The 27,959-nt window shown below is 41.1% G+C and overlaps 1 protein-coding gene across 5 annotated transcripts in view; it reads left to right on the top strand.

Annotated features, from left to right (window-relative positions):
• The window catches only part of Cul1 (cullin 1), an 80,169-nt gene that overhangs the window by 28,573 nt on the left and 23,637 nt on the right, over nt 1-27,959 (top strand). For 3 of the 5 annotated variants that reach the window (XR_013049728.1, XM_076566384.1, XM_076566383.1), the window contains exons 2-7: nt 8,903-9,202; nt 20,240-20,414; nt 22,434-22,601; nt 26,322-26,372; nt 26,874-26,964; nt 27,593-27,756. Coding sequence is in view for 4 of the 5 variants with exons in the window: in XM_076566384.1 (XP_076422499.1) it covers nt 9,063-9,202; nt 20,240-20,414; nt 22,434-22,601; nt 26,322-26,372; nt 26,874-26,964; nt 27,593-27,756 (789 nt within the window). In the remaining variant the exon portion in view is untranslated. Of the gene's footprint in view, nt 1-2,142; nt 6,448-8,902; nt 9,257-20,239; nt 20,415-22,433; nt 22,602-26,321; nt 26,373-26,873; nt 26,965-27,592; nt 27,757-27,959 lie in introns of those variants that run through there. The other 2 variants (XM_076566385.1, XM_076566386.1) reach the window with 2 other exon arrangements.

Raw genomic sequence — 27,959 nt, 5'->3', positions numbered from 1 at the left:
CCAAAAAACACCCACCCCACCTCTTGGGAATGTGGGTGTCATTTTCTTAAAATTACTTCCTGCTTTCTGGGGGGGGGGGCGAAGACATCTTTAGGGGATCCTGAAAAGAAAATTTTTGGGTTAATTGTCCTGGGAGAAGTAGCGGTATCATTTGTTGTCCAGTCTATGCATAATGGGAAAATGTAGGACTTATCTCAAGTCCTTGCTCGAGTTGTCTGTGAATCTGGATCATCTTAGCTACCCATTTCAAAATTGTCCTGAGCAGTGTGTAGTCCAAAGCTGATCTTTCCTTTGTGTTAATCAGCTTAATGGCTTTACAATAGTTCATGTGGAGTCATCTTTGTGGGGTCCTGTCATTCTTTTGAAGATTTCAAAGTTGCTGTTAGGCGTGGTCATGGTTCCCTGCAGATTTTTTTTTTTTTTTTTTGTGCCTCCTCTGTGGTTTGTAGCAATCACAGTCTGATAAATGTCTGTCTCTCGGAACCACAAACATTCTTCCCTAGAAGAGAATGTCTTCACAGCAATTTCTCCCCACCACTTGCCTCGCCATACTTCTCCAAATTGACCTTTGCTGATGCTCTCTTGTAACATGATAGTCCTGGCAATTGTTCTCTGAACAAGCAGCAGTAAACCCTTCATCCCAGGTAGCAGCATCACCACAGTCACCAACAGGACGAGAAGCAGCCAGCAACTCAGAGCAGCAGCCGCTGCCTTGTAGCTAGAGTTTTCCTGCCTGGCCCACAGTCAGGACAATTCTCTCATCCGCCAGTCCCACAGCCACTCAGACCCAACCAAGTAAACACAGAGACTTTTATTGCTTACAAACTGTATGGCCATGGCAGGCTTCTTACTAACTGTTCTTATATCTTAAATTAATCCACTTTCATAAATCTATACCTTGCCATGTGGCTTGTGGCTTACCGGTACTTTACATCTTCCTTGTCCTGGCGGCGGCTCCAGGCAGTGACTCCTTCTGCCTTCCTTTTCTTTCTTTTCTCCTCTCTGTTAGTCCCACCTATACTTCCTGCCTAGCCATGGCCAATCAGGTTCTATTTATTGACCAATCAGAGCAACTTGACATACAGACCATCCCCCAGCACAGCCAAGTGCAGACCATCTCAGACACCTGCACTCAGGCCCATGGTCCTAATCATCCTCTGTGAGGACCTGCTGGGTAAAGCCACGAGGAACCCGAGAATGGGCTCCCACAGGACATACAGAACATCCCACAGCACTGCCTCCATGGTTCCACTGCCACCATTTGTGGCTCTGTCCCAGTTGAAGCTTCTCTAGCAAGCCTCCTAGGCTGGCCTCAAACTCGGGATCCTCCTGCCTCTGTCTCCTTCAGTAAGTCCTACTGGCATGTGCCACTACAACTGGCAACGTGTAGCTCGGGTCTGAGCTGGGGCCCACAAGGACACAGGCAAGTAGCTTTTTCTCAAATTCGTACCACGAACATAGGTGCCAGAAGTAGCATGAATTATTAGAATGCCTTGTTAATAAAAACAAACCTGGAGCGGAGCCAGGTATTTGGGTGAATGCTGAAAGATCATAGAGACAGAACCAGCCACAGCTAACCTCACCTCACCAAGTTCTCAGATGATCCTGTTTCCTCAAACTGGAAGCCTCTGTGTCCTCATCTGAATGGATCTCAGCTGAACTGCTGCTCAAAAGCCTGAAAGCTTAACAGACTCTAGTTCCTGATTTTCACACCTTTTATATCTTTCTGCTTTCTGCCATCACTTCCTGGGATTAAAGGCATGTGTCACCATGCCTGGCTGTTTCCAGTGTGGCTTTGAACTCAGAGATCCGGATGGATCTCTGCCTCCAGAATGCTAGGATTAAAGGTGTGTATGCCACTATTTACTGGCTCCTGTGTCTATCTAGTGGCTGTTCTGTTCTCTGACCCCAGATAAGTTTATTAAGGTGCACAATATATTGGGGAACACAATATCACCACAATACCCTTTAGTGAATATTAGTTACTTTTCTTCTGTGCTTGATAAACAGACGTGGGACAGTTCTACATGATGGAATGGTCTGACTGGTTAGGGAAAAAAGCAGGCTGTAGAAAATCATTAGGATTAAGTTATTTAACAAAATGTGTATGTTGTTCCATAGAGATTTCCTGGAGCAGCAGTGTGGAAAATTGATTAGAAGGTCAAGATTGGTGGCTATGAGAGCAGTGAGAATCCTTAATGACCCAGATGGAGATAATGTCCAGTCTCTAGTAGCCCTGGGTATAAAGAGACTTAATGGATTTAAGAGATAATGGCAAAGTAAAATTATAAAACTGACTTTGTTGGGATAAGAACAAGAGGAATCAAAGCCACTTCTCTTACCAGAGTGGGAAATAAAGAAATGATATTTGTTTGAAGGTGGAGAGATGAGTCATGAGACTAGACTTGGACTGTAGAAGAAACCCTTTTCAGAGGGCCAAGGGAGAAAATGAAGAAGGATGTGATATGTAAGTAGTTTAAGGAGAAACTGGTGTTTTCCCTGCTTTCAGTTGGATAACAGAGCTTTCCTTTAATTAAGGAGGGAAGTCAAGTAGAAGACCCATCAGAAAGAAGGAAGGAAAGGCTGCTTAGGAGGTTTCAGATGGGATTTTTACAGTGAAGTTGCCTGTGTTTGTGTTTGTGTCCTGAGACTGGGAGACTTAAGTATAATGGTGACCAATTGGCAGAGGAGTTTCAAGGCAGGCCAGCATTCAGGCTGTGGCTGAAGTATTGCTGGTTGCTTTGAGCCCAAGTAGACCGAGAACTGTCAGCAAAAAACGTAGAGTAGTTGGAAGTTTTCCTGGGTTCCGTCCAGCCAGCGGTCAGGACAAATCTCTCCCACTCTCGTCCCCCAAGTAAACATACAGAGGCTTATAACTGCTCGGCCATTAGCTCAGGCTTATTACTGACTAGCTCTTACATTTAAATTAACCCATAATTTTTATCTATGTTTAGCCATGTGGCTTGGTACCTTTTCTCAGTTCTGCCTTGACATCTTGCTTCTTCTGTGTCTGGCTGGCGACTCCTGATTTACCCCTTCCTCTTCCCATAATTCTCCTCATCTCTCATCTCGCCTATAGTTCCTGCCTGGCTACTGGCCAATCAGTGTTTTATTAAACCAGTATACAAAAACATTATCCCACATCAATAGAGTGCAAATGTCTGGAATTTTTGTAGTTTGTGTCAGAAAAGAAATGAAGGTAAAGTAGAGGCCAAGGGGAAATGTGGCTGTTGAAGAGATTAAAGTAAGCTAAGAATGTCACATGGCACAGTAGGAAAAATACTTTGAAGGCATAAGAATTAGTCAGATAACCACCCATCACAGGCTCAAGGGTGTGAAGGAGTGAATTTGGTTGGCTTTCCCTTGAGAAGAATACTTATGGGGGTACCCTGTTCCCACAGGGACACCTTAGAATTTCCCTAAGACTTACCTCACCATGCTTAACTGTCTAGTACTCAAAAGGCCAATGTGACTTTTATCCTAAAGGCCTCAGTCTATTGCTTGAGCTGACAGACTTTGACTGCACAGTGCAGACTTTTCAGGCATGGGAAATGCTCTGGAGTATGAGATCATAGAGGATTCACCCAGACTTCACAGGAAAGCTTGGAAGGCCAGGTAACCAGTGATGGAATGAGAAGACCCTTCAGTTAGTACCTGCAGTGCATAGAACTTGAAGGTGAAATCTGAACCTGTTGAAGATGCCAGGGACATGGAACATTTCCAAGGAAACCTGTAGGCCACAGTCATATCAAAACCAGACTAACAGAGAGGCCAGGTGGCCTGCAGTAGGAAGATCCTCCAGACAAAGCTGCTGAAGCCTTTGACACAGGGTATTTTCTAGATACTGGTGGGCTTGACTCAGATTTGCTTCCTCTTGGTCCTGTCCTTTTCTGTATCTCCATTTCCTACCTTTTAGAGCAGTAGTGTTCTGTGCCATTATATCCTAGAATTGATGTTTAGGTTTTTAGGGACTCAGTTGAATTTGCCTTGAGGGTCAGAAGAATCTTTCAACTTCGACTTTTAACAGTGTTGGAACTGTGAAAAATCTTGGAGAAGGACTGAATGCATTGTGCATTATGAGATGGGCATGAGCGTTTTGAGTGCCAGGGATGTACTGTTCTAGTTTAGGGAGATCAGTTTGGGTCTCAGGTTGATAAGGAGTAGTCATCTGATGGCTAATCTTAATTATCAGCTTAATTGTATTGAAGTACCTGAGACATTAGTAAAACACACCTCTGAGTGTATCTGTGAGGGCTTTTCCAGGAAGGATTAACCAAGGGGAGAAGACCACTCCTGAAGGTGATTAGCACTCAGCCACACCCACCAACCATGATTCCTGATAGACCACTGAAACCGTGACTAGTATGAATTGTTCTTTTAAATTATGTCAGGTATTTTGTGATAGGAATGAAATGAGTAACTAATTCATAAGCTATAACGTAACTTATTTGTGAATTCTGCTGGTGGGCGTGTTGGCTGTCCTCATTCTTCGACACAAATCTGTAGTACACATGTAGGAGTTTCTCTAAGTCTGAATAATTTTACTGTACATTTCATTAGTATAAGTCACACTGTAATTAAAAGCCAGGGTGCATACTTTTGACAAAGAAATAGAAAATGAATAATAATTTTATTGAGTAATGCCCAGGATCATTTAAATTTGTAACATATTAAAATGTTACTGTACTAAGGCTGGGGAGCTGGTTCACTGGGTAAATCACTTATCACATAGACGTAAGGGCCAGAATTGAGTCTTACTCCCAGGTAAATGCCGGAGGGAGGACCCTGTGGTCCACCTGTATTTCCAGCACTTGGAAGACAGAGTCATGATCCTCAGAGCAAGCTGGCTTGCTAGACTAGCCGTACTGGCAATCTGGATTTAAGTGACAGACACTGCCTGCCTCAGCGTGTATGGTGGAGAGCAGTTAAGGAAGACATCCCACATCGACCTCTGGCCTTCATCCACACACGTGTGCACACCACACCCACGAATGCACAATAGGTGACTAAACTAGAACAGCAAATTTAGTCTTAGTTTAATTTAAATGCAGATTGTTGATATACTTTTCATTTACTGGTGGCTTTATTTTTAGAAAGTGCCATAACATTTTGTCTTGCTAGTTTTTTCTTTTTGTTTTTCAGCAACAATTAACCTAACCAAAGCAGTTACAGTCTTTTCTTGAAAATCCCTAATTCTTGTATTCCTGTTACAACTCTGATTTGAATCATCTCACTTTTAACACTTCTCAGCTTTGGCTTCAGCAACAGCATCTGCTAAGTATATTTAGTCGCAGTTTATAGAAATGAAGGCAGAAATGTCATTTTGGAGTGCTTGAGGGAACATTGAGATGAGGACATAGTTGTTACCTTAAGGTTTATGGATTCTGCCTTTGAGTAGAGATGCACTTAAAAATCTTAAGAATTTATGTTCTTTGGTGGTCTGTTTTCAGGGGAGTGATGTCTGAAGAAACACATGCAGCTTTCTGACCTTTAGTTAATGCAGTTGATGGCTCTGAGATAGCCTGGTCTAGCATAGTGAAGACTGTCCTGCTCCTTGAGTATCCAGCCTCTTCTCTTAGACCTGTTTCTTTTTACTGCTGTGTTCCATTCCCTTTTCTTAGTTTCTCAAGACAAAGGTGAAGACTGGAAGCTGTTGTAATTCACATAGGCTTTATGTGCCAGTGGCCAGTGTATGAAGGTACAACTGGTTCTGCCATCTGTCTCTGTCCTTGGTTGGTGATCTTTTGTGCCTTGGTTGCCTGTCAGGGATATGTGACCTGTTCATCTTCCAGGAATTGGAAGGAGCCTGTATGACTGGGGTTCCTAGGGAACACTTGAAGTGGTAAGGGACCCTTAGCTGCCTTAGCTGGCCTCACTTCCCTCATTGGCAACCTAATCTGCAGACCTGCAAGTTCTGTGTTCTCCACAACTTGGGGAACTTTGTCACCGGGTTGGTAATCCTGTAATGCCAGTAGTGCTTGCAAACAGCCTGATTTCCTAAGCATGTCTTGTTAAGATTTTGTTGAAATTAACTGTGAGTTTTGGAGAGTTTTCAAGCCTTCTGGATTGCGATAAGAAACTTTTTTACTTCTTAGTTAAAGCTACCTGAGTTCTGATTTAGGAAATAAGAAATTTTCAGGTTTTTTGGTGACCTAGTTACAAGATAGAGGATGTGCAATTGGTAAAATAGTATATTTCTGAAAAAGCAACAGTGGTGATAAGCCAGTCATTTGTGGACACCAATATTTTGCTTCACTGCTCCAGTTTTACAGTCAGTTATTCAGCACTGAGTGTTGTAAAGGCAGATTAAGCACACACACTTATATTTGCACACACATGACCCAGGCTGGCAAACTCAGGGTTTCCTCAGCCTCTTCTGGCTATTGGAGCGGTCTGGTGGACAACCCTAACTTGCTGAGGTGTCCTGTGTGGAGAGACTGCTCAGAGGTAAGTAAATATGGGGTCAGCTCTAGCTACAAGCTGCCTGTCCTGCCTGCCCTCTTCTTCCCTGCCAGTCTGGAGGCCCAGTGAAGCCGTGACAGAGTTCACTGCTTGGTTGGCCTTGGGTTTTGTGGCCTGAATCACAAATACCATGTCAGCCCAGTTGGCTTTCTGCTCTTTATTTCACAATGCCTGTAACTTAAGAAAGCTATCCACCTACACTGTGGACTGGACCAGCTTTCGATCTGCCCTTCAGACAGTTCTGCAGTGTGCTTGTGTTTAACAGTTCCTTTCAGACTCAGATTTGGATTTCTCTGCCATATTAGTTACAACATACTGGTGTGAGGCTCTCTGGGGGTTATTAAAAATGTAAGATAAGGTTGTTCTTTATACTTGCCCACTTATTATATAGATACTGACTTGGAAATCTTTGGGGACCTTCGATTGATTGTTATGAATGTTAGATACTCAGTGTGGATAAGGAGAGAAAAGGGGGCAGCAGGTAGTTAGAGATAAATACTACTAGAATTACTAGAAATGAGCACAGAGTACAAAAGGGACAATGGGAAGCACTGCATAGTGTGTATGTGTGAAGCATATTGCTTATGCTGGGATGGAAATATGTCGTGTATGCAAGTGTGTAGATGTCAGAGGATAGTTTGTGGGACCATGTGGTCCTGGAATTGACCATTTATTAGGAATTAGGAGGGCAGTTTCAGGCTCTGCTGCTTTAAAAAGGGACAAGGGCCTGGTGCAGATGGACAGGTGTGTAAGAGTCCAGTTTAGAGATATGGTGGTGATCACTGGAGGAGGAAACAACAAAACTAATTGATGGGACATATCCTTGAGGGCATCAGTAGCACTCTGTATCAGTCTTTCCAAGAGTCCTGAAAGGTGGATCTGGTGCTTTTCCCACTTTCTGAGTTGAGTTACTTACGGAGAAATAATTCAAGTGGTAGAAAATAGTTTCCTTCGTTGCTGGGAACAATTAGAAGTAACTGCATTGTTGATTCTAGTTTGAGCGGATTTAAGTTCCCCATGGGGAACTAGCAACGAAGTGATGGGGAGGTAAGTGTAGACGTTGATGCTAGGAGGTGGCAACACCAGTCTGAATGCTGATTATCATCAAGTGGAGTGTTACTGGGATTCCCCCAAGTGAACAAAAGATTGAAACTGCAGGAAACATTTGCTGAGTTGTTGCTTTCTTTATATGTAAAGGACTCTTGTGTTGTATTGATTACATTTCACATTTGAACATTGGAATGTATGAAATAAAATACTTTTAGGATAGGAAGGATGGTTTGCTTTCATAAAATATTCAGTCCTGTAGCTCACATTATAAATGTTAGAGATAATTGGAGTTTCAGTAGTCAAAACTTAATCTATATGCACGACCTACAAGGGCCTTAATCAGGCCTTGCATTGTGTGGAACCTCGTAATGTTGATCAGGAGATACAGTGTGCTGGATGACTTGAGGTATCTCAGGCTCCGATTTGGAGAGTAGCAGCCTGTGCTGACAACTCTCATCCCATTTACTCCATTGACGTTTATTTTGTGAAGCCATTAAAAGAACTCAATGTTTTCTTTTTATTTGCACGTAGAAATAATTATTTAAAACCTCTACACTTTAATGTGCTGTGCATGAACAATTCTAAAATATGTGCACATTGTGAAGTACCAACTACGTACAACATCAGAAACATGACAGATTGTGTTTTGAGGTAGCGCCATACACATAGAAATGATAACCATAGTATTATAATATTACCATATTAAAAATACCATAACCACTTGGTAAGTATTTGCTATCAAATATTCTATGTATGTTATCATCCTTAAATTTTACAATAGCCATGTGAGGAAAGTAATTTGCCCCCATTTGCAGGCTAGGAAGTTCAAGCTTAGTAAGGTGTGAGCTAAGCTTCAAAGCCAGTACTCCTGAATCCAAGGTACACTGTAAGTTTTGATAATTCCTCCCAGATTCTCTTGTTAAAAGAAAGCCCCGTGTCCTTTCACCTTCACTCTGACCAATGTTAGCTCTTCTGTCAAGTGCTAAGTGAAGAATTCCTAAAACTCACAGCAACTAGTAAGATGGTGTTGCTTTTCCTACTTGTTTCTGGGAATTTCCTCAGCACGTTCTCTGCCGTGTCTCCTTTAGAGTTTGTCGAACTGTTAGAAAGGCCCAGTGCTGTGTTTGAACCTTTGACCTTAGAAAGAAAAGAATGACAACAGTCTGCTTGTTTTTCTCAACTTTTTTTCCAGAGCACTAGTAGTTAAATGATTTTGGATGAAATGTCTAAACATGTTTCACACACAGACCTATAGTGCATTTATTTCCATGTAGAAAGTGAGAATGTCTGCAGTACCTGCAGACACTCACAGATTGTTTGTCGATTGGGTTACCCTCTTAGCTACCCCAGAAAGTTAGAATTGATCACTTCTCCTTTATTTCCTTTTCAGGTTTGCCTGCAATGAGATTTTACTCTCTACACCTAAAGAACGTTCTTTCTGAGCTGCTGTGAATACATTTGGAATGATACTGTCTTTTTTCAACTAATGGAGAATTAGCTGTGTCTTGACAAGGGTTGCTATACTGGACAACTTCAGAACATCCCTCATAATGTCATCAAACAGGAGTCAGAATCCCCATGGACTGAAGCAGATTGGTCTTGACCAGATCTGGGATGACCTCAGAGCTGGGATTCAGCAAGTGTACACCAGACAAAGCATGGCAAAGTCCAGATACATGGAGCTCTACACGTATCCTCTTGCTCGAGCTGTGGTTGGTGTGTCTAGAGTTGTGATTATGTAGTGGTATGTCCTTTTAATTATTAGAAATGTTCTGTCATATTTTCTTCCTTGTTTGTAACAAAACCACAAGTTGTTTGGCTTTTCTGTTTTCAGTAGAGGTAATTTGGTTAGTTATTTAAGGTGCTGCTGGCTAGTGCCTGCAGATTTGAAACATCCCTCCCCCAGCCCCTGCTTTTTAGTAGAGACTGTGCATATGAGTGCGTGTGTGCACTCGTGTGTACAGTGCAATGTGGCGGTCATAGGGCAGCTTGAAAGAGTCAGTTCTCTCCTGCCAGCACAGTCTGGGTCTGGGGATCAAACTTAGGTTTTTAGGCTTGGCAGCAAATACTTCCACCTGCTGAGCTTCTTGTCAGCCTTATAGCCTCCCTTTATATCAACAGGTTCTACATCAATAGATTCAACCTTCTGCTGATTGAAAATATTTGAAAAAAAAAAACTCTCTATTAAATATGTGGACCTTTTTTGTCATTATTCTCTGAACAGTGTAACAACTGTTATGTAGCATTTGTGTTGTATTGTAATCCAGAAATGATTTAAAGCATAATGTGAGGATGCAGGTGAATTATATGCAAATACATTGTCATAATTTATAATCTAATAATTCAGATTTCCCCATTGAGGTGGTCCTATAACAGGCACCCTGTTATATTAGTTGCTTTTCACTTGTCTACTGCCATGATGAGATGCCATGACCAAAGCAACTTATAAAAGAAAACATTGGGGTTGGGGATTTAGCTCAGTGGTAGAGCACTTGCCTAGCAAGCGCAAGGCCCTGGGTTCGGTCCTCAGCTCTGAAAGAAGAAAAGAAAACATTTAATAGGGACTTTCTTACAGTTTCAGAGGGTGAGTTCATGACTATCATGTTGCTGAGCATGGTGGCAGGCAGACATGATGCTGAGTCAGTAACTGAGAGCTCGCATCTTATCCACAAGTTGGAGGCAGAGGGGCTGGGGGTGGGGGAGCAAGGTACAAGCTTTTGAAACCTCAAAGCCCATTCCCCGTGACTCACCTCCAACAAGGCAACACCTCCCAGTCCTTCAGAAACAGTTCCATCAACTGTGGAACAAACATTGAAATTAATGAGCCTGTGAGAACCACGCCTGTAAACACTGAGAAATAACTATAATTTTAAAATTCAGGTCCTTAACAATAATAGCCATATTTTGAGATACCCGGTAGACCATATTGTAGAAAGTTCTGTGGGCAGTATTGGCCTAAGCATGATTAAATGCTCATTGTGACTGCCTTCATGTTACATGAGAGTAGGGTGGTTGTATCAGAAACAGTCTGGTGCACAAAGTCATAAAATATTTCCTATTTGTCCTTTACCAGGTAAAAACCATTTACAGTTCTGAAGGGCGCACATAGAACAAAACTTGTCTACTGTGGTTCTGTTTTACAATTACAGTACTTGCTGCAAGCCACAAAAATATATGACGTGGGATTTCATGTGATTATGACAAGCTAATACCTGGAAGAAGCCAAGGGCCTTCCAGAGGTCAAGCTCAAGGAGTCTTGTTGGTATTTGGTTTTTGATTATTAGCCGTCTCCTGCTATGAGTTTCTCGTGTGCTATTGTAGCTTTTCCATCATTTGTTGGCACCACTTCCCCTCTACTAAAGGAATATTTAGATAACCTTCTGTACAGTAACGCAGTCAGGATCCTTAAGTTCAGGCCTTTCTGTCATTATCATCATTACCTGCATCCGGCCAGGACCATCCCTGGATGGACGAAATTGTCTTACCAGAGATACCTCTGTACTCTCTAAGAACAGACTTAGGCATACAGACTATCTGTTTGAGAAGGCCTGGTGGATGTGCTAATTAAGCTTAACTTTCTCCTTTCCAAAGTCTTATCTCTAGTTTTAGATCCACCCTTAACAATTAACTCAGAACTAAAGGGTTCCTACTTACAGGTACATCTAGCTGTGATGGAAGTTGCTTAGCTAATTGCCTAGTGACCGAGCACACTACCCCTCACCCTCCACCCCCAGTCCCTGCCAGAAACTGTGGGAGCAGAGATAGCTTGGAGAGATAAGAGCCAAAGGGATAAAAAGCAATTTTATTTTCAGAGCAAGGACGAGATGGAGAAAAGAGAATGGTAAGAACTAGAGAGGAATGAACTGAGATGGGGAAGAACTAGACTGAAGGGCTAGAAGAGAGTACTAGGGAATGAGATGGAAGATGGGGAAGAGCCAGATGGGGAAGAACAAGATGAGAGAGAAGGAGGTGGGAGAGGAGCTAAGATGGGTAAGAACAAGATGGATGAGAACCCAGATGGGGCAGAACTAAGATGAGAGAATTAAGATAGAACTTAGAGGGGACAGCGGATAAATGTAGAGAGAAGTCAGGCAAGAAAGGAGCTAGGCACGAGAGCAGAGTAGACGCTGTGTAGAGAACTGACACAGAAGAATAAACCGATGGACTAAGAGCTTGGGGTGCTGAGAGTCTTTTCCTGAAAACAATTGTCGTAGCCTTTCTTCTGAGCCCTTGGGAAGAAGATTAACAAGGCTGGTCCTTAGTAATATTCGAGAGTACTAAGAGTACAGTAGCTCCTTTCTGGCTGCTCTGACTGAACAGCCTAAGGGAAGAAGGGATGTATGTGTGCTGACAGTTCACAGGCACAGTCATCACAGCCGAGAGACGTGGTAGGAGCTCATGGTAGCAGGGGTGTGCAGCTGCGGCAGCAGTGTCCCCAGCAAGCAGGCGATGAGTGCTTGGCTCCACCTGCCCCTCTGTCCCCTCAGTCCAGAGATGCTCTACTGCCATGAGGTGGTGCTGCTCACATCCAAGGTTAATCCTCTTGCAGAATTCCCTCACACACCCCCAGAGGTGCTCCTCATCTAGGTGATCCTGAGTTCCCAGCAGCTCCACAATTAACTATCACAAAAAGCATTTCATCGGTCCATAACGTGTATGAAGGACTATGCTGTCTCTTGCACAGGTTATGAGGCTATAAAAGGCATAATTCCTACTGTTAGAACATTCAGACCCAGTTAAATTTATACTTTTTTAAAAGATTTATTTTTATTTATTGTGTATGAGTATCTTACCTGCATGTATGCAATGTGCACCACATCTATTCCTGGCACCTGAGGAGCCCCAAAGAGGACATCTGATCTCAGGGAACTGGAATTATGGGTGATGGTGAGCCACCACAGTGACTGCTGGGAATTGAACACTGATCCTCTGCATGAGCTGCAAGTGTTGTACACAACTAAGCCATCTGTCCAGCCCTTAACGTGTAGTTTCTTGATTCTGTACAAATATAAAATTGAAATTAGAACTCACCAGCCAGGCCTGGTGGCTCAGATCTGTAATCCCACCAGGATGGTAGAGTCAGGATGGTCAGGAGTTCAAGGCCACCCTCAACATAACAAGTTCAAAGCCAGCTTAATCTACATGAGCCCTTCTTAAACATATAAATGAATCAATGAATGAATGAATGATGCTCAGCTAACAGAGCAGATTCTGATTCCAGGACTTTACAGTTGCTCATTTAATGGGGATGTAAGTTTAAAACTATAGTTATATCAGTACTTATCAAAATAGGTTATGAAACATTTTAAACATTTTAATTTTAGAATACTAAAAAAATTAACATAGATAAATGAAACTATCCAAGTTAAAGTGTATGTATATGTATAGTATACATGTGTTTTTACACTTAAATATATTTTTACTGTAGGATTTCTTTAAAAATAGCAGTTTGAGGTGCTGGAGAGATGCCTCAGAGTTAAGAGTACATACCCTTCTTGTAGAGAACCTGAGTTCAGTTCCCAGCACCCATGTTGGGTGGCTCCCAACTACCTGTAACAGCTTCAGAGAATTGGACTTCTCTGGCCTTCTCAGGCAATCCACTCACATGCACACAGACAGAGGTGTACACCATAATTAAAAATAAAATAAGTTAAAGAAAAAAACAATTTGGGGCTGGCAAGATGGGTCAGTTAATAAAGGCCCTTGTTGCCAAGCTCCACAGCCTGAGTTCAGTCCCTGGATCCTACATGGTAGAAGTTAAAAACCAACTTCTTTAAGTTGCCCTCTGACCTCTACAGGTACACTGGGGCTTATATGCCACCCCATCTCACCCCACACTAAAATAAACATAAAACAATTGGTTAAAGTATGGGGTTGCCAGATACGGTATGCACACCTTTAATCCCAGCATTCAGAGTTCTGAATTCTGAGTTTGAGGCCAGCCTGGTCTACCTCGCAAGTTCCAAGCCAGCCAGGGCCACACAGTGAGACCGTATCTCAAAAAATAAAATTAAAGCTTGGAACTAGAGAGATGGCTTAGTGGTTGGTTGAGAGCACTTTGTGCTCTTCCAGAGGACCTGAGTACAGTTCCCAGCATCCATATGGGCAGCTCTCACAGCTAGCAGCCTGTATCCCCAGCTCCAGAGGATCCAGTGTCTTCCTCTGACTGCCTTGGGCACACGCAAACAAATAATACAATCTTTAAAAGAAAATGTTAAAGTAGTAATAGCTTAATTGAAGTATTCATACACTTAAAAATTAATTTATTTTAGAAATGTGTAGTGCAGTATTCAGTATAGTTAGTTATGCAATTATCTGTCTAATTTTAGGATATATATATTTTAAATTTTTACTTTGTTTTATGTGTATGAGTGTTTTATCTACATGTATATGTCTCAGATCCTCTGGAACTGGACTTAACAGATAACTGTGAGCTGTGTTAGGAATTGAACCCAGGTCCTTTGGAAGCACAGCTGGTACACTTAACCACTGAGCTAACTTTCCAGCCCTCTTAGAATATTTTCATCACCCCAGAAAGACTCCTTGTTCCCATTAGCAGTTGAATCCGCATGCCCCTCCCACCCCACCCCACTGTCTCTGGCAGCCACTTCTAGTTTCTGTGAATTTGTCTATTCCAGACTTGTCTGTAAACAGTTGTACAGCATATAGCTTTTGTGTCTGGTACCTTTCACTTAGCAGAATGATCGTACGCTTCATCCTTCCAGCATTAATCAGAGCTTCATTTCCTTCATGACTGTGTGGACATTTTGCATTGTGTATATCCATTCATTTTTAGTGATACCTTTTGTTATTTTCATGTGTTTGCTGTTAGGCACACTGTTAACGAACACCATGTACTAGTTGTTGGGTGACCATATGTTCTCTCATTCTCTTGGGTAGATGCCTGTGAGAGAAATTGCTGAGTCATAGATATGTTGGGTATGTTTAAGGAAAATGGAGACTTTGCCAGATGAGTGACTAGCATGTCTCATGGGATTTGGCTTGTTAGGTCTGACTTTGTGGCTGACTTGCTTGTAATAGACTAAAAGGCTGATTTCAGTGGTCAGGCAGGATGACTGGTTGGAAACATCATTGCTGATCCATTTGTGGAAATTTATATATATATATAAATTTATATATATATATATATATATATATATATATATATATATATATATATATTCCTTTTTAAAATAGACTCACTATTACAGCCCAGATTACCCTTAAACTTGATCCTCCTACCTCAGTCTACCAAGTGCTAAGATTATAGATGTCTGGCTCTAGGAAATTGTTTAAATTGATTGTTTAATTTGTGTGGGTGTGCCTGCATGATATATGAAGGGGTACTTTCCATGGTGTGCATGTGGAGGTCCAAAGAAAACTTGGAGGTACTTCTCCCCATCTATCTTCATGTGGGTTCTAAGGTCAGATTCAGGTTGACAAGCTTTTGGATAAACTTCAACAGCCCAAAATTTCTTAGTATGTAATTTGTCACTAAATTAGGTCAGTTCTTTTTCTGTTAGATTATTTTTGCTTTTGTAGGGCTGTGAGGAAGTAGAAACTTTCTATGCTTAAAGAAAAATGAAGTATTTTCTAGATAGATGAATAATAATAGATTTCCTTCCTTTTGAACTTCAATTAAGTGATGAAATTTCATATTCACTTCTTAGGGTTATTACATATGCTGGGCTCAGGAAACTTTTAGTTTTTAAAAAATTCTAGTGTAAAAAAGATCAAAAAGCATTCAGTGTTTGTTTTCCAACAGAGAACTTCAGCAGGCAGTGGAAGTACTAGAGGCACTCATCCATAGAGCATTCACAGAAGAAGCCATGCTCTGGACTTGCTGCTTCCGTGTGGACAGCTACTGTGGTGTTCACTATCCATTCCAGAAGGAAAGAGGTCAGCTCAGTGAAAATCATTTTGAGTGCTAGAGTAGGTGGAACAACCAAGAAACAAAACTGGAGTGACAGAGCCGCATTTCAAGACATAGGAGAAAAATTCCTCACTCATAAATTGGGCCCTTCTTCATGAGACCCTCAGCAGCATTTCATCGTCTGCTTAATGTTACATGTATAAAAGGCCATTAAAATAAAGGAATCAAAAGAACATCTTAACTGTCCAGCCGTTTGTACCAGCACAGCCACTCGTAGGTTTCAAACTAGCCCTTTCATCGGTCATAAAGTAGAAAGGGGCTCGGTGTAGAGAGCTTGCCTACCAGGCATGACAGAAAGACTATGTTTACACGGTCTTTTTTCATTAGGTAGAGCAATCAAAGCTTTTGCCCAGGATTTTGCTGTTTCCACTTCCTGTCGTCCTTCATTCGGCACTTGGGGAAGAAAGCCTCACGATGTGGCTGGCATTCAGACCCACTGAGCTCCATCCCTTGAGGCAGCACTGTGCTGATGTCTTCCTTTTCCTGGTGAATGACTTCTCAGAGCTCCACCTTTTCTATTTTCTCTCAGTGTTGTGAACTGAGTTGTTTTCTCAGCCAGTTTTCCTAAAGTCTTCTTTTTCCCAGCAGTCCTGTAAGGGTCTCTTCATATTTTGATAAGAAACAAGAGAAAACAGCCTCAGTCTTATCTGTTCTGTTAGTCATCAGATGTGTAATAAATGGGTAAGGATGTGTACCTCAGTAGTAGAGCCTGTGCCCAGCTACCCAGGGTGCTGGTTTCAGTTCCCAGCACCGCTGAAAAGATGCCCTGAAGATTGTCAAATATGATAATTGCACGAACTCTCCTACTTTTGAAGCAGATCATACACATGTTTGTACTGTGTGAATTACAAGTGGCTCTGCTTGTACAGTGTTGGGGTTGGAGATGGTTTTTAAACGGTTCTCTTCCTTTCTTTATATGTTTTCAGTGTAAACATGCATTTAAAAATAGGTTTTTATATTTCTTATATAACTCTTGATATAGATATACTCACTCCACAGAAATTATTGCCATGTAAGTGGTCAATGGGTGATTTTTTTTGTTTTTGTTTTTTATTAGTGTAGATATGGTATGTTCACTACTTTCCTTCCGAACTTTGATGCATGGTGTATATATTGAGATTAAACATTATAAAACGCATTCTGGAATGATGGATGACTCAGTGGTTAAGAGCACTGGCTGATCTTCTAAGAATCTGGATTTGATTCCCAGTGCCACATGGTGGCTCACAACTACCTGGAAGGTTCTAGGGACCCAGTACCTTCTTCTGTCTTCTGTAAGCACTAGGCATAGACTTGGTACACAGACATACATTCAGGCACTCATACATACTCATAAAATAAAAATAGATGAATTCTTAAATTATAAGAAAAATTCTGTACTTTGTCACACTCAATTGCAAGTAACCTTTGCTTTTGAAATATGCCATAAGATGTATTGCTTGCTTTGGTGGGCTGTTTCTTTTCAGAACTGAATGTAATTGCTGACCTCTTGAAGAGCTGTTTTATGACTTGTCAGTCTGATTATACGCGGATGCAGTAGGAAGCTGGTTCGGTTCGGTTTGTTGTGCTAGGAATTGAACCCAGGATCTCATGCATGTAGGGAAGCCTCTGCTACTGTGCTTTCCTCTGCTACTGCGCTTGATTGCTATGCCAGCAGGAAGTGTGTTTAATGCAACGTCCAGTACAGTCTTTTAAGTGGATGTCAATAGTAGTTCAGGTTTCCATTTTTAATTTGTAGTTGGGGAAGAAGTGGATGCAAAGTGGCTCTGTTTAGTTTTGTTGCTTTATTTGGATTTTCCCTTTAGAAAATAGAAATGATTTGTGTTTTGTAATAATTGGAAGTAAAGAGCTGATGCCCCATCTGTACACATGAGAAGTAGTAATATGCAGTGCTGTGGGTAGCAGCCATTGGAGGCCGCCTGGGCCCTTCAGCACTGGGGAACGTGGGGAACACACTGCACCCCTCCTCCCTTCAGGGAATGGTGAAGTGTGGGTAGTTGGAGATGAACTGTGAGGAGGCAGTTTCTCCTAGGGCCATCCTTCACCAGGCCTGGCATAAGGCAGGTGCCTCGGGGAGTACCTGTTGCCAGAGGCCACCAACAAGATCCTGTTACAGACTTTCATTCCTATTAAGCCCAAAGAACCCATAGAAAATGAGTCATTTCTCTGATGTTGGGAGAGGTGTAGAGTCATTTTGGAGCCTGAACCCAACTTGGCTCTGTAACATAACCACACTGTCTCATAGTGTTTCCCACCCGCTGCTAGTAGGAAACCCAACAGGCCTCTGAGAGAAAGTCCTAGATCACTGCTTCGGTTCCTGTCAGCTTCCTTGCCAAAGAAACTTTGAGGGGGTCTTTGGAAAAGAACCCAGTGTTTAAAAAGTCAGCATGTAGATTTGTTATGGTCTGTGGACGACTTAGTATTGTACAATCAACTCATTGTCTGCAACATAAAGCTTTCTGTTTTACTGCCTGTTAGATTTTTTTTTATTTCTACTGTTAAATGTTATGCTTCCTCTTTATTCTTGTATTTCATTTTTTTGTCACATTGTACTTTATTTTTGATTTAAAAATAACATAACTAGCTGTGTTCTACTTAGTATAGTTTTAGATATCTTCCATTTTATACCATATATCAGCATTCCATTTGTTTTTATAGTAGAATTATTCCAATATATGTCACATTTTGTCTCTACATGGGTTGGTGGGCTTTTGGGTTGTTTTGTTTTTTGGCTATTCTGAATAATGCAGTCCTGTGTGTATGTCTTGTCTGTTGATACAGTTGCAAAACTGACTTATAAAGTAGCTGCTGCCTCCTTTTGCTCACCCACTAACAATATATGGCAGCTCCTGTTTCTTCCCATTCAGGCCAATCCTTAATTTGTTTTTAATTTTAGCCATCTTAATGAACATGAAGTAGTAACTAACTCAATGTGGTTTGATTTGCATTCCCTTGGAGGTTAATGTTAGTAAGCATCTTTTCATGTGTTTATTGGCCATTAATATATCTTTTAGTTCTTTTTTGCTTATGTTCAATTGAATTACTTGTCCTCTTGTTACTGTATTTTAGGAATTCTTTATTCTACTTATGGTCCTTTCTCAGATTATGGTTTATAATATTTTCTACTTTGTGGGTTGTCTGCATTCTTTTTAAAAGATACTGTTTTATTATATGTATGTGCATGAGCCTGAGTGAGTATATGTGTACCATGTGGCATGCCCATACAGGCCAGAAGAGTGTGTCTGGTGCCCTGGAACTGGATTTAACATGTGGTTGAGTCACTGTGTGGGTGCTGGGAATCAAACCTAGGTCTTCTGGAAGCTACCAGTGCTCTTAATCAAGTAAAGGCTGAACCATCTCTCCAGCCCACAGTTTTTTGTTTCTTGGGTTTTTGTTTTATTTTAATTTTTATTTATGGTTGTGTGAGTATATGCCACATTGCAGGTGCCTGTGAAGTTCAGGATTCCCTGAAGTGGAATTATAGGCAGTTGTGAACCTCCTGACTAGGGTTCTAGGAATTGAACTTGGGTCCTTTAGAAGATCCACAAGCACTCTTAACCACTGGGGCATATATCCAATCCCTCAATTAGGTTTGTTTTCTGAAGTTCAACTTATTTTATTAAATATATATTAAATCGTTAATATTTTATATATGTATATGGTATCTGTGTGTACATGCATTTGCATTTATAGGTGCACATACACATACCTTTGGAGGCCAAAGGTTGATGTCATTTGTCTTCCCCAGTCACTGTCCACCTTGGTTTTTAATGTCATTTATTAAATAATCTTTTACCCACTTATGTTTGAAGTACCTTTATACAGTAAAATTTTTGTTTGTTTGTTTTTGTTTTTTCAAGACAGGGTTTCTCTGTGTAGTTTTGGTGCCTGTCCTGGATCCTGCTCTATAGACCAGGTTGGCCTGGAACTCACGGAGATCCGCCTGCCTCTGCCTCCTTAGTGCTGGGCTTAAAGGTGAGCGCCACCACCACCCAGCGTAAATTCTTAAATACAGCAAGATAGTATGATTTGTGACTGTGTATCCTGTCTAATGCTCCCCCTGCCTGACAGTACTAGTTGTCACAAAGGTAGTTCTCTGGCTTTCTCCTCCCCATCCCCATGTCCTGGCTTGCTTATGTCTAGAGGCAGCTGGTTCAGCCTTTCACTTCTGTTTCTGTCATTTCCATGCCGCTGGTTCACAGTGGTGCGTGGACCTGCCGCTCTTGTCCAGTTTTAGACATCGATACTCGATGGTTGTACAAAGATGTGGCTGTATTACATGCCCCTTGCTTTCCTTCTCAGAATGACCCGTTTCTGAGTCATCTTAAAGTTTTGGTTATTTATACACAGTGTAAATAGTCAGTTTTATGATGTATGCTTCTGGAGGTTATTCATAGCAAGCATCATTGTCTTTAATTAGTATTGGATTTTGTTTTTCTTAAACTAAATAATGCAATTATTATTTTTTCCTTGTCATTTGCAACCTTCCCAACCTGTTGGGAGTTTTCAGGACAGTTTCCACAAAATAGTCATGATAAGCAACTTTAGAGGTCTGGGGTTTTTCTTGGCAGTATTTCAAGAATATCCATATGCTTTCCAGGCCTGTGGACATCCTTGTGAATGGGCTTGCTGGCTTTTAACTTCATCATTAGTGTGAATGACATCTTTTTCTACTCTAGCTTTTAGCAGGTTTTGATCAATATATTGGAAATATATGTAAACAGAAGGAAATACATTCACATTAGTCACTGTTAGCATCTATGGTATGTGCTAATCTCCTTAACTTTCTCCAAGTCATGTTTATAACTACTGTACTAGTGTGCATCAGTCCAACCAAGCCCGGGGAGCTGGAGTCCCTCCTTCCAAGTCAAAAAAGGGGCAGACTCCTGGGGGAGCTCAGTTTGTCGGCTTGGAGTTATATAAGCGACTGAAGGAGTTTTTGAAGAATTACTTGACAAATCTTCTCAAGGTAAGATGTCTCACTGATATACTAAGCATTTAAAAAGGCTTTTTTTTGTTTTTTTCTTAAAATGCAGTGATTTTTGCCATGGCTGTCATCTCTGTCATGTTCACTGCTTTAGATTGGCACTATGCCTAGACTGGGTTGGCTCTCGATACAACTACCTACAGCCTGTGATTTAGAAGCTCATTAGCTCAAACCATTGATTGGGCAATGATGAATCTTTTCCCTTAGCCTTTGGTCTTGAGTAGTCTGTTCTGTAACAAAGGAAGTGGGTTGCCTTACTCTCAGCCATTGGGTGGGCAGGTAGAATCATAAATTTGAGTCATAACATGTTCCTGGCCAACTTGTGCTAAATGAGACCCTGTCTGAAAAAGAATAAAGAAGATAAAAACTTCCACAGAGTTGGGGTGATAGCTCAGTCACTCATCTGGTGTGGATGTCTTCAATCAGTGAAGAAGGTGTTTTTACTCTCGACTCTCTTCTGTGTGTACAGTTTATTATTATTTTTTATTTATGTTGAGGATATATAGCATTTTCTGCATGCTGCAAAAAGTGGGTTTTTTTCTTAATTATTTTACAAGCTTAGTGGAAACATACTATTCTAACAGACTGTAGTTGCCTGGCAAGTTATAATTAATGTTCCACTTTCATGTTCTTAAACATGAAGTGTCTTGCTACATGTCCTGTCCTTTGTATTCACAGCACTTTGCATAAGCAAAGTATGTTCTGTTTTCAGTAGCTACCCATCAGCAACATATTTTCATTTTCCACCTAGAATAGGTCAGCTTACGTTTTAAAATTCACTTTATTTGAATAAACAAAACCTTTGGTTGTGTCTGGGTGTGGCCAGGTATTTACACAGATGCTTGGGTCGCTTGAATGTTGTTACATGGAGAACTGCAGGTCTGCTGGGCTGTGGCTTCCCGAGTGCAGAGACACTGAGGCTGGGGCTAGAGCAGGCTACCCCCGGCCTTTACCATACCTCCTTGGCACGCTCAGCACAGCCGTGAGAAGTGGTGGTGCGGCGCTCTGAAGGGAGGACAGTGTCATTAGTACCTAAGGCTCTTTCGGTCCGGTTTGTCCAAAGAAAAATCGGTGGGTTTAAAGTAAAAATCACTTTGATAACTTCCTATTTTCCTCCTGAGGTTTTGTTAAAGAAGAAATGTTGTATTGTTATGTTTTTGTTACAAAAATGCAACAAATGCCACATTTAAGATGAATATTTTTCTAAGTTTACAAATTGGTAAAGCTGTCCATATTTTTTTAATGAATATACTAGCTTCCATTATAATTTGTTAATAAGATAGGTTGATTTTTTTTTTTAAACTGGAAAGATGTCAGACATAGAGATGCTTTGGAACTAGATTCCTTAATAAGAGGAAATTGCTTAAAAACTACACTAAGCAGGATATGGAGGTACATACCCGTAATTCCAGCCCTGGCCTATAATCCTAGCTTGTGAGGGGGTGGAGGCAGAGGAACAGAAATTCAAGGTCATCCTCAGCCACATTGTGAGGTCAAGGCCAGCCTTGGACAATATGAGAACAAAGGGAGACAGGGTAAAGAAATTGTCCCTGGGTATGGTGGACACACCCATAATCCCAGCAACTCAAGAGGATCACGGGTTCTAGGTGTACGCTTGAGTTTAAGGGCAGCCTGGGCAACTTATCAAGACCCTGCTTTAATTAAAAGTAGAACAGTTGCCTTGCAGTAGACCAAGCCTAAGTTCAGTCACCAGTACTAAAGAAAAAGCGTGAAAAAAAGAAAAAATTATACTTGCATTCTGAAAGCTTAGGGTGCACTCTGTGACTGCATGTGTATATTCAACCCAAGAAAAGTTCCGGTTTAATTTGATAATGAAAGAACTTGTTAGTGTTCTTGTGAGAATTTATATTAGCATGTTTTCATACGTAGCAGTTATAAGAACCCATCTATAGCCATATGTATTCCTGTATTTTGATGCAGTAGCTTTTCAATGAGTTTGTCTTGATGACTGACAGTAAACCTCAGTGTACTTGTTTTTAGGATGGAGAAGACTTAATGGATGAGAGTGTACTGAAGTTCTATACTCAACAGTGGGAAGATTACCGATTCTCCAGTAAAGTGCTGAATGGGATCTGTGCCTACCTCAATAGACATTGGGTTCGCCGCGAGTGTGATGAAGGACGGAAAGGAATATATGAAATCTATTCAGTAAGATGTTTTGTAAAGAATAAGAACATTGAAATATGTTGCGGCAAGAAAGTAGAGAGCTGGGAAATTGCGGCGGTAGCAGACAGTTGGACAGCTCGGGGTTACTTTTCAAGTCTCTTCAGTTAATCGGTCAGTTATCATGCTTTGCCTGGAACTGCTTGAGTTCAGCACTAGAATCCTAGATGCTGGCAGTTAGTCCCGAACCAGGTAATCTGAGGATTAAGCTCTTGACTGAGCCCTCATACACTTTCTTGGGCTGAGAATTCTGTGTTTGAGAGAGGACCCTGATTGTTTTTTTTGTTAGTCTTCAAGGTTTTTGTTTTGGGCCCTCTGGTTTCTCAGAGTCTAACCCCCATCAGTATCACCAAAAACATGATAGAGATACAGATTCTCAGACCTCCTTCTAAACTTGAGATGGGCCACAGGTAGGGGCAGGGAGTTCAGGTAGCAAAGTGCTTGCTTAGTATGTATGAAGTCCTGGGTTCAGCCTGCTATACTGCGCACACCTGTAATCCCAGCTCTTGGGAAATACGAGGCAAGAGAATCATAAATTTGAGTCATAACACGTTCCTGGCCAACTTGTGCTAAATGAGACCCTGTCTGAAAAAGAATAAAGAAGATAAAAACTTCCACAGAGTTGGGGTGATAGCTCAGTCAATAAAGTATTGGCCTTGTAAACACAAGGACCCTGAGATAATCCCCCAGAACCTGTGTGAAAAAAAAGCATGTTACTGATGTTTGTAATCCCTTGCCGAGGAGGCGGGCACAGGCAGATCCCTGGAGCTCACTGGCCAGCCAGCTTATCATTCTGGACAAGAACAAGCCAATAAGAGACCTTGTCTCAAAAAACAAGGTGGATGACTCCTGAGGAACAACAGAGGTTGTTCTCTGGTTTCTACATGCATGCTCACACACGATAAATAAATAGACAAACAGATAAATATTTCTCCAGGTAAGCAGAGTGAAGGAGAATCATTGTTCTGGAATGGTTGGGGGGAACTCATTGAAAACATTAGTTTGCTCATGGATGTCTGTCAGATGGAAACCTTTTGGGGTCAATTTTATTAAAATGTCAAATTCTGATGCTGTGTTATAATAGCAATATTTTGTTGCTTTGCTTTTGACAAATTTAATTAGACAAAAACTAAACAAAAAAAAACCCAAAAAAGGGAAAACAGCTCAGATGTAGGACTTTGAGCAGTTATAGAGCTAGGTTTCTCTGTCCCAGATTTACTTCAGAGTGACACTTGATTGTGTAGTTACATAGGCTTTTGTTGGAGGTTCTGTGTGTTTGTTCTGTTGGGGTTCTTTGAAACAGGGTATCATTGTAGCCTTGGCTGGCCTGGGACTTCACTACATAGACCAGACTGGCATCAAGCTCAGATGCCTGTCTCTGCCTCCCAAATTTTGGGATTAAACCACACCTTGTTTGTTATATAGTTTTAACCACATTTGCTAGGTTCAGTTTTTTGAATTAAGGTTTTTGTATTTTTCTTTTCGTTAATATATTGTAAAAAATATGTTTATCCCATTGAACATGTTTTGAACCCTGTCCATCAAGAAATGGCTGGTGTGCTTCCCTTGTCTCAGAATTGCAGAGTGGGACTCAATGTGGTTCTGGTTGATTTCGTTTTGGAAACTGCTTGACCTGAAGTTCCACGTGTATGCTCTACAGCAGCATCACAGACTACTGAAGATCATCCTGCTTTTTCACATTTCATGTGCTTTGTTCAACATTTAAAACAGTGTAAATAAGAAGCACCAAGATACATAATGTTTCTCAAGACTCAGCCAGACAGGTGGCACACACTTTTAATCCCAGTACTAGGGAGGCAGAAGCAGGCAGGTATCTCGTGAGCTGCAGGCCAGCCAGCCCTACGTAATGACACTGTGTTAGACAAGAATCAGCTACCTTCGTTACTTTTTAAATCTGCTTTCAAAACCCTCACTTGCTGTTTCAGCAAACAGTGTAGCTACTGTTTGGAGAAGCAGTATTCCACGTAAATTCTAGGGGAGGAGAGTCACTGCCCCCACCTAGAAACAGCCTTCCCATCTGTGTCCCAAGTGCGCTGCCTCAAGAGCCTGCTCCAGTCGTTTGCTAGTTTGTATCCAAGCTCAGTGGGACAGTTGCAGCCTGTGCTTTTGTCTTAGGCCCAGAGCCTCCAGCAAACGTGCCTGCTTCCTCATGCAGTGACTTAGGACAAATTACAAGGCTTTGATTCTTTTCTAAGTCCTTTCCCCCTCTTTTTAGAGAAGGTTGTTGGTCAGGCAGAGAGTCTAAGTGGATTTCATTGTACTGTGTTGACGTTCTGACCCGAGACTGGTTATGCTAGCCTGTTGGGAAGTTTCTTTGGTTTACCTCTTGGCCTTCTTTGCTCTTGGACTCTATCCTTTGAAGCCACAAATCACCCAGAGCTGCGTTATGTCTGCTGAAGATGTGGCTGGGAATTCAGAAAATGGCTGGAGCAAACAGTTTTTAAAGTGTAGAATTCTGTTGGAAGCTGATAACCATAGCCTGGTGTTTTCCTGTCTCAACAGGCATGGGAGGAGAGTTGCTTCTCTCCTAGACAGGGAAGCTCAGTCTTCCAGAAGCTTTTGCATACCACAGGCAAGAATTCCTAATAATGCTGGGCCTGGTGGTGTGCGCCTTTAATCTCAGCTCTGGGGTACAGAGGCAGGGGGATCTCTGTGAGGCCAGCCTGGTCTACACACATAGCCGGCACTACATAGTGGTGGTGGTGGGGAGAAGACAGACAAACAAAAAACTCAAATATTGCCTTTATTTTATTGGAGACACTTCTTGGAAAATACTTTTCATAGATTAAATTTATATGTAATATTTTCAAAAATACATATTTTTACAAATTGGGGGAGGGGATAATGGCATTTATGTTTAATTTCTTGACAGTTTATGTGTTAAATAAAGTGTTATAAATTTCAGTTCTGTTTGAACTTTCTAATACCTCTCCCAACAGTTTAAAAATCATGTATGAATTCTAACTTTCTTCTTTCAGAGACCATTTTTACAGTAATTAATCTTATTATAACACTTGTAGGAAGATTAGGAATGCAAAGTGGACCATGGTTTTTATACACTCATCTTAAAATGCATATATCAGGGGCTGTGGAGATGGATGACTCAGGAACACCTGAGTCTCTGTCCATGTGTGTACCTCCTCAGATACACATGTGAGCATGTACACACAAAAATATATGCCTCACACATAGTCACATGAGACATAAGTACAATGGGAGGTTTTAATTTATGTACAAGAAACTGCATTTAAAATACACACTCTTAGATAGAAAAGAGAGAAAATTTTATATTCTCTACAATTTATCTTGATGTGTTAGGAAAGTATGGTAGTGACTGGAATTACTTTTTATCAGGTATATCTGATCAAAAACTGTTGGATCCAGGGAATACATTGATAGGTTGAATCTGCTACTGGTTTTTGAGCTGATACAAGTGCCCACCTTAAATCAGAATGTTCTTTTTCAACTTCACTGTTAAAATGTGAGCTGGTAAATATCTGTGCAAAGTGATTAACTTGAGAGGGTGGCTCTGATTTCATTGTGGTAGTAGATTTTTTTTTTTTTTTTTACTAAGTTGTAATCAGGAATTTTGGTAAAATTAAGAATTCAAATTGTCTGACCAGTTTTGGGGGAACCATAGTGAAATACAGTTATTTAATACATCTTTTCTCCTTTTTCATCCAGCTTGCGTTAGTGACGTGGAGAGATTGTTTGTTCAGGCCACTGAATAAACAGGTATCTACTGTGGAATGTGTGTGGTCTTCCTTTTTAAATTCCTACTTTTAGCCTGTCTTCTCAAGCCTTTGGACTGTCTCAAGAGTATTTGTTGGGCTGGGGATGTGGCTCAGTGGGTCAAGTACTTGCAGTGGAAGCGTGGGAGCCTGGGGTGAGCCACACACCCACAGAAGAAAGCAGGTGTGGTGATGCCCACTAGTGATCCTACCACTGGAGAGTAAGGTCAAGCAGTTCCCTGGGGCTCCCTGCCACTGCCACCCTAGCCTCCTGAGTGAGCTCCAGGGCAGTGGGAGACTGTCTCAAAAACAAGGTGGATTACTCTTGGGGAGCAGGACTTGACACTGTCCTCTGGTCTCCACATGCACGCACACACATGTACATACCCACCCCTAAAATATTTGCTACCTTGTATTACTTAATGGCTTTAAATGTTTAAAGGATATGTAAGATACATTGTGACCTGCAATATGTCTACCTAATATTTTTTCCTTATTCTTAAAGGTAACAAATGCTGTTTTAAAACTGATTGAAAAGGAAAGGAATGGCGAAACCATCAATACGAGACTGATTAGTGGAGTTGTACAATCTTATGGTAAATAATTTGTCTTTATTTAGTTTTCATATCCCATGGCAATTATGATAATTCTCTAACATTCATTAAAAACATTTAAATATTTTCAAGAATATTATTCCATGTTAAGGTACTTTTAAGTAGTAATTTTTTAAGGCGTAAGTTATTTAATCTTTGTACTTTAAGGAAATTTTGATTGAAAAAAATGAATTATTTCCTTTGCTGCTTTCATGAGGAAATGCTTATATATAATGTGATTGTTTTTGAGCTAAATGATAACTAAAAATCTATCAGCTTGAAAAATTGAGATTGAGACACTGACTAAACGATGTGTTGAAGCTCAGGTGGGTTTGCATTTCTGTGACCGTTTATAATGCACTGGGAAATACAAACCTTCTCTAACTGAACTTGGGTAATGTGGCCCAGGTAGGAGTGATTTGCTGCTATACATCTTGGAGTTTACTGTTTTGTTTTGTTTTTCTTTTATTGAAACAAGCATATTTCAATACTAGTGAATAACCGTTACCTTACAACCCTTCATTTCACATTGATCTTTCAAGTGTAATTAAACTGAATGCTACACCAAAGTATTATCTGTGAAATATAACAAAAATAGGGTAATTGAAATATAGCTCATATTTATTTCTAGTGGAATTGGGGCTGAATGAAGATGATGCATTTGCAAAGGGCCCTACGTTAACAGTGTATAAAGAATCCTTTGAATCTCAATTTTTGGCTGACACAGAGAGATTTTATACCAGAGAAAGTACTGAATTCTTGCAGCAGAACCCAGTTACTGAATATATGAAAAAGGTAAGCTTAAACATAGTATGTAAAGTAGATGTAAGTTAAATAGTCATTGCTCCTCCAGTGAGTTCTTGGCAGTGCGGTGCTCCTCACAAGTCAGGCTTGGCACTGCTGACACAGTGTCCAGCAGGTCTAGCTCTGGAACTCTCCAAGGGACTTTCCAGATAATCATGAATGAGTGTTCCTTTTGCACATCTGAGGAGGTGCCT

This window comes from Peromyscus maniculatus, chromosome 3 (genome assembly GCF_049852395.1).
Source record: "Peromyscus maniculatus bairdii isolate BWxNUB_F1_BW_parent chromosome 3, HU_Pman_BW_mat_3.1, whole genome shotgun sequence".
NCBI lineage: Eukaryota > Metazoa > Chordata > Mammalia > Rodentia > Cricetidae > Peromyscus > Peromyscus maniculatus.
This window is presented reverse-complemented; position numbering and strand designations above follow the sequence as displayed.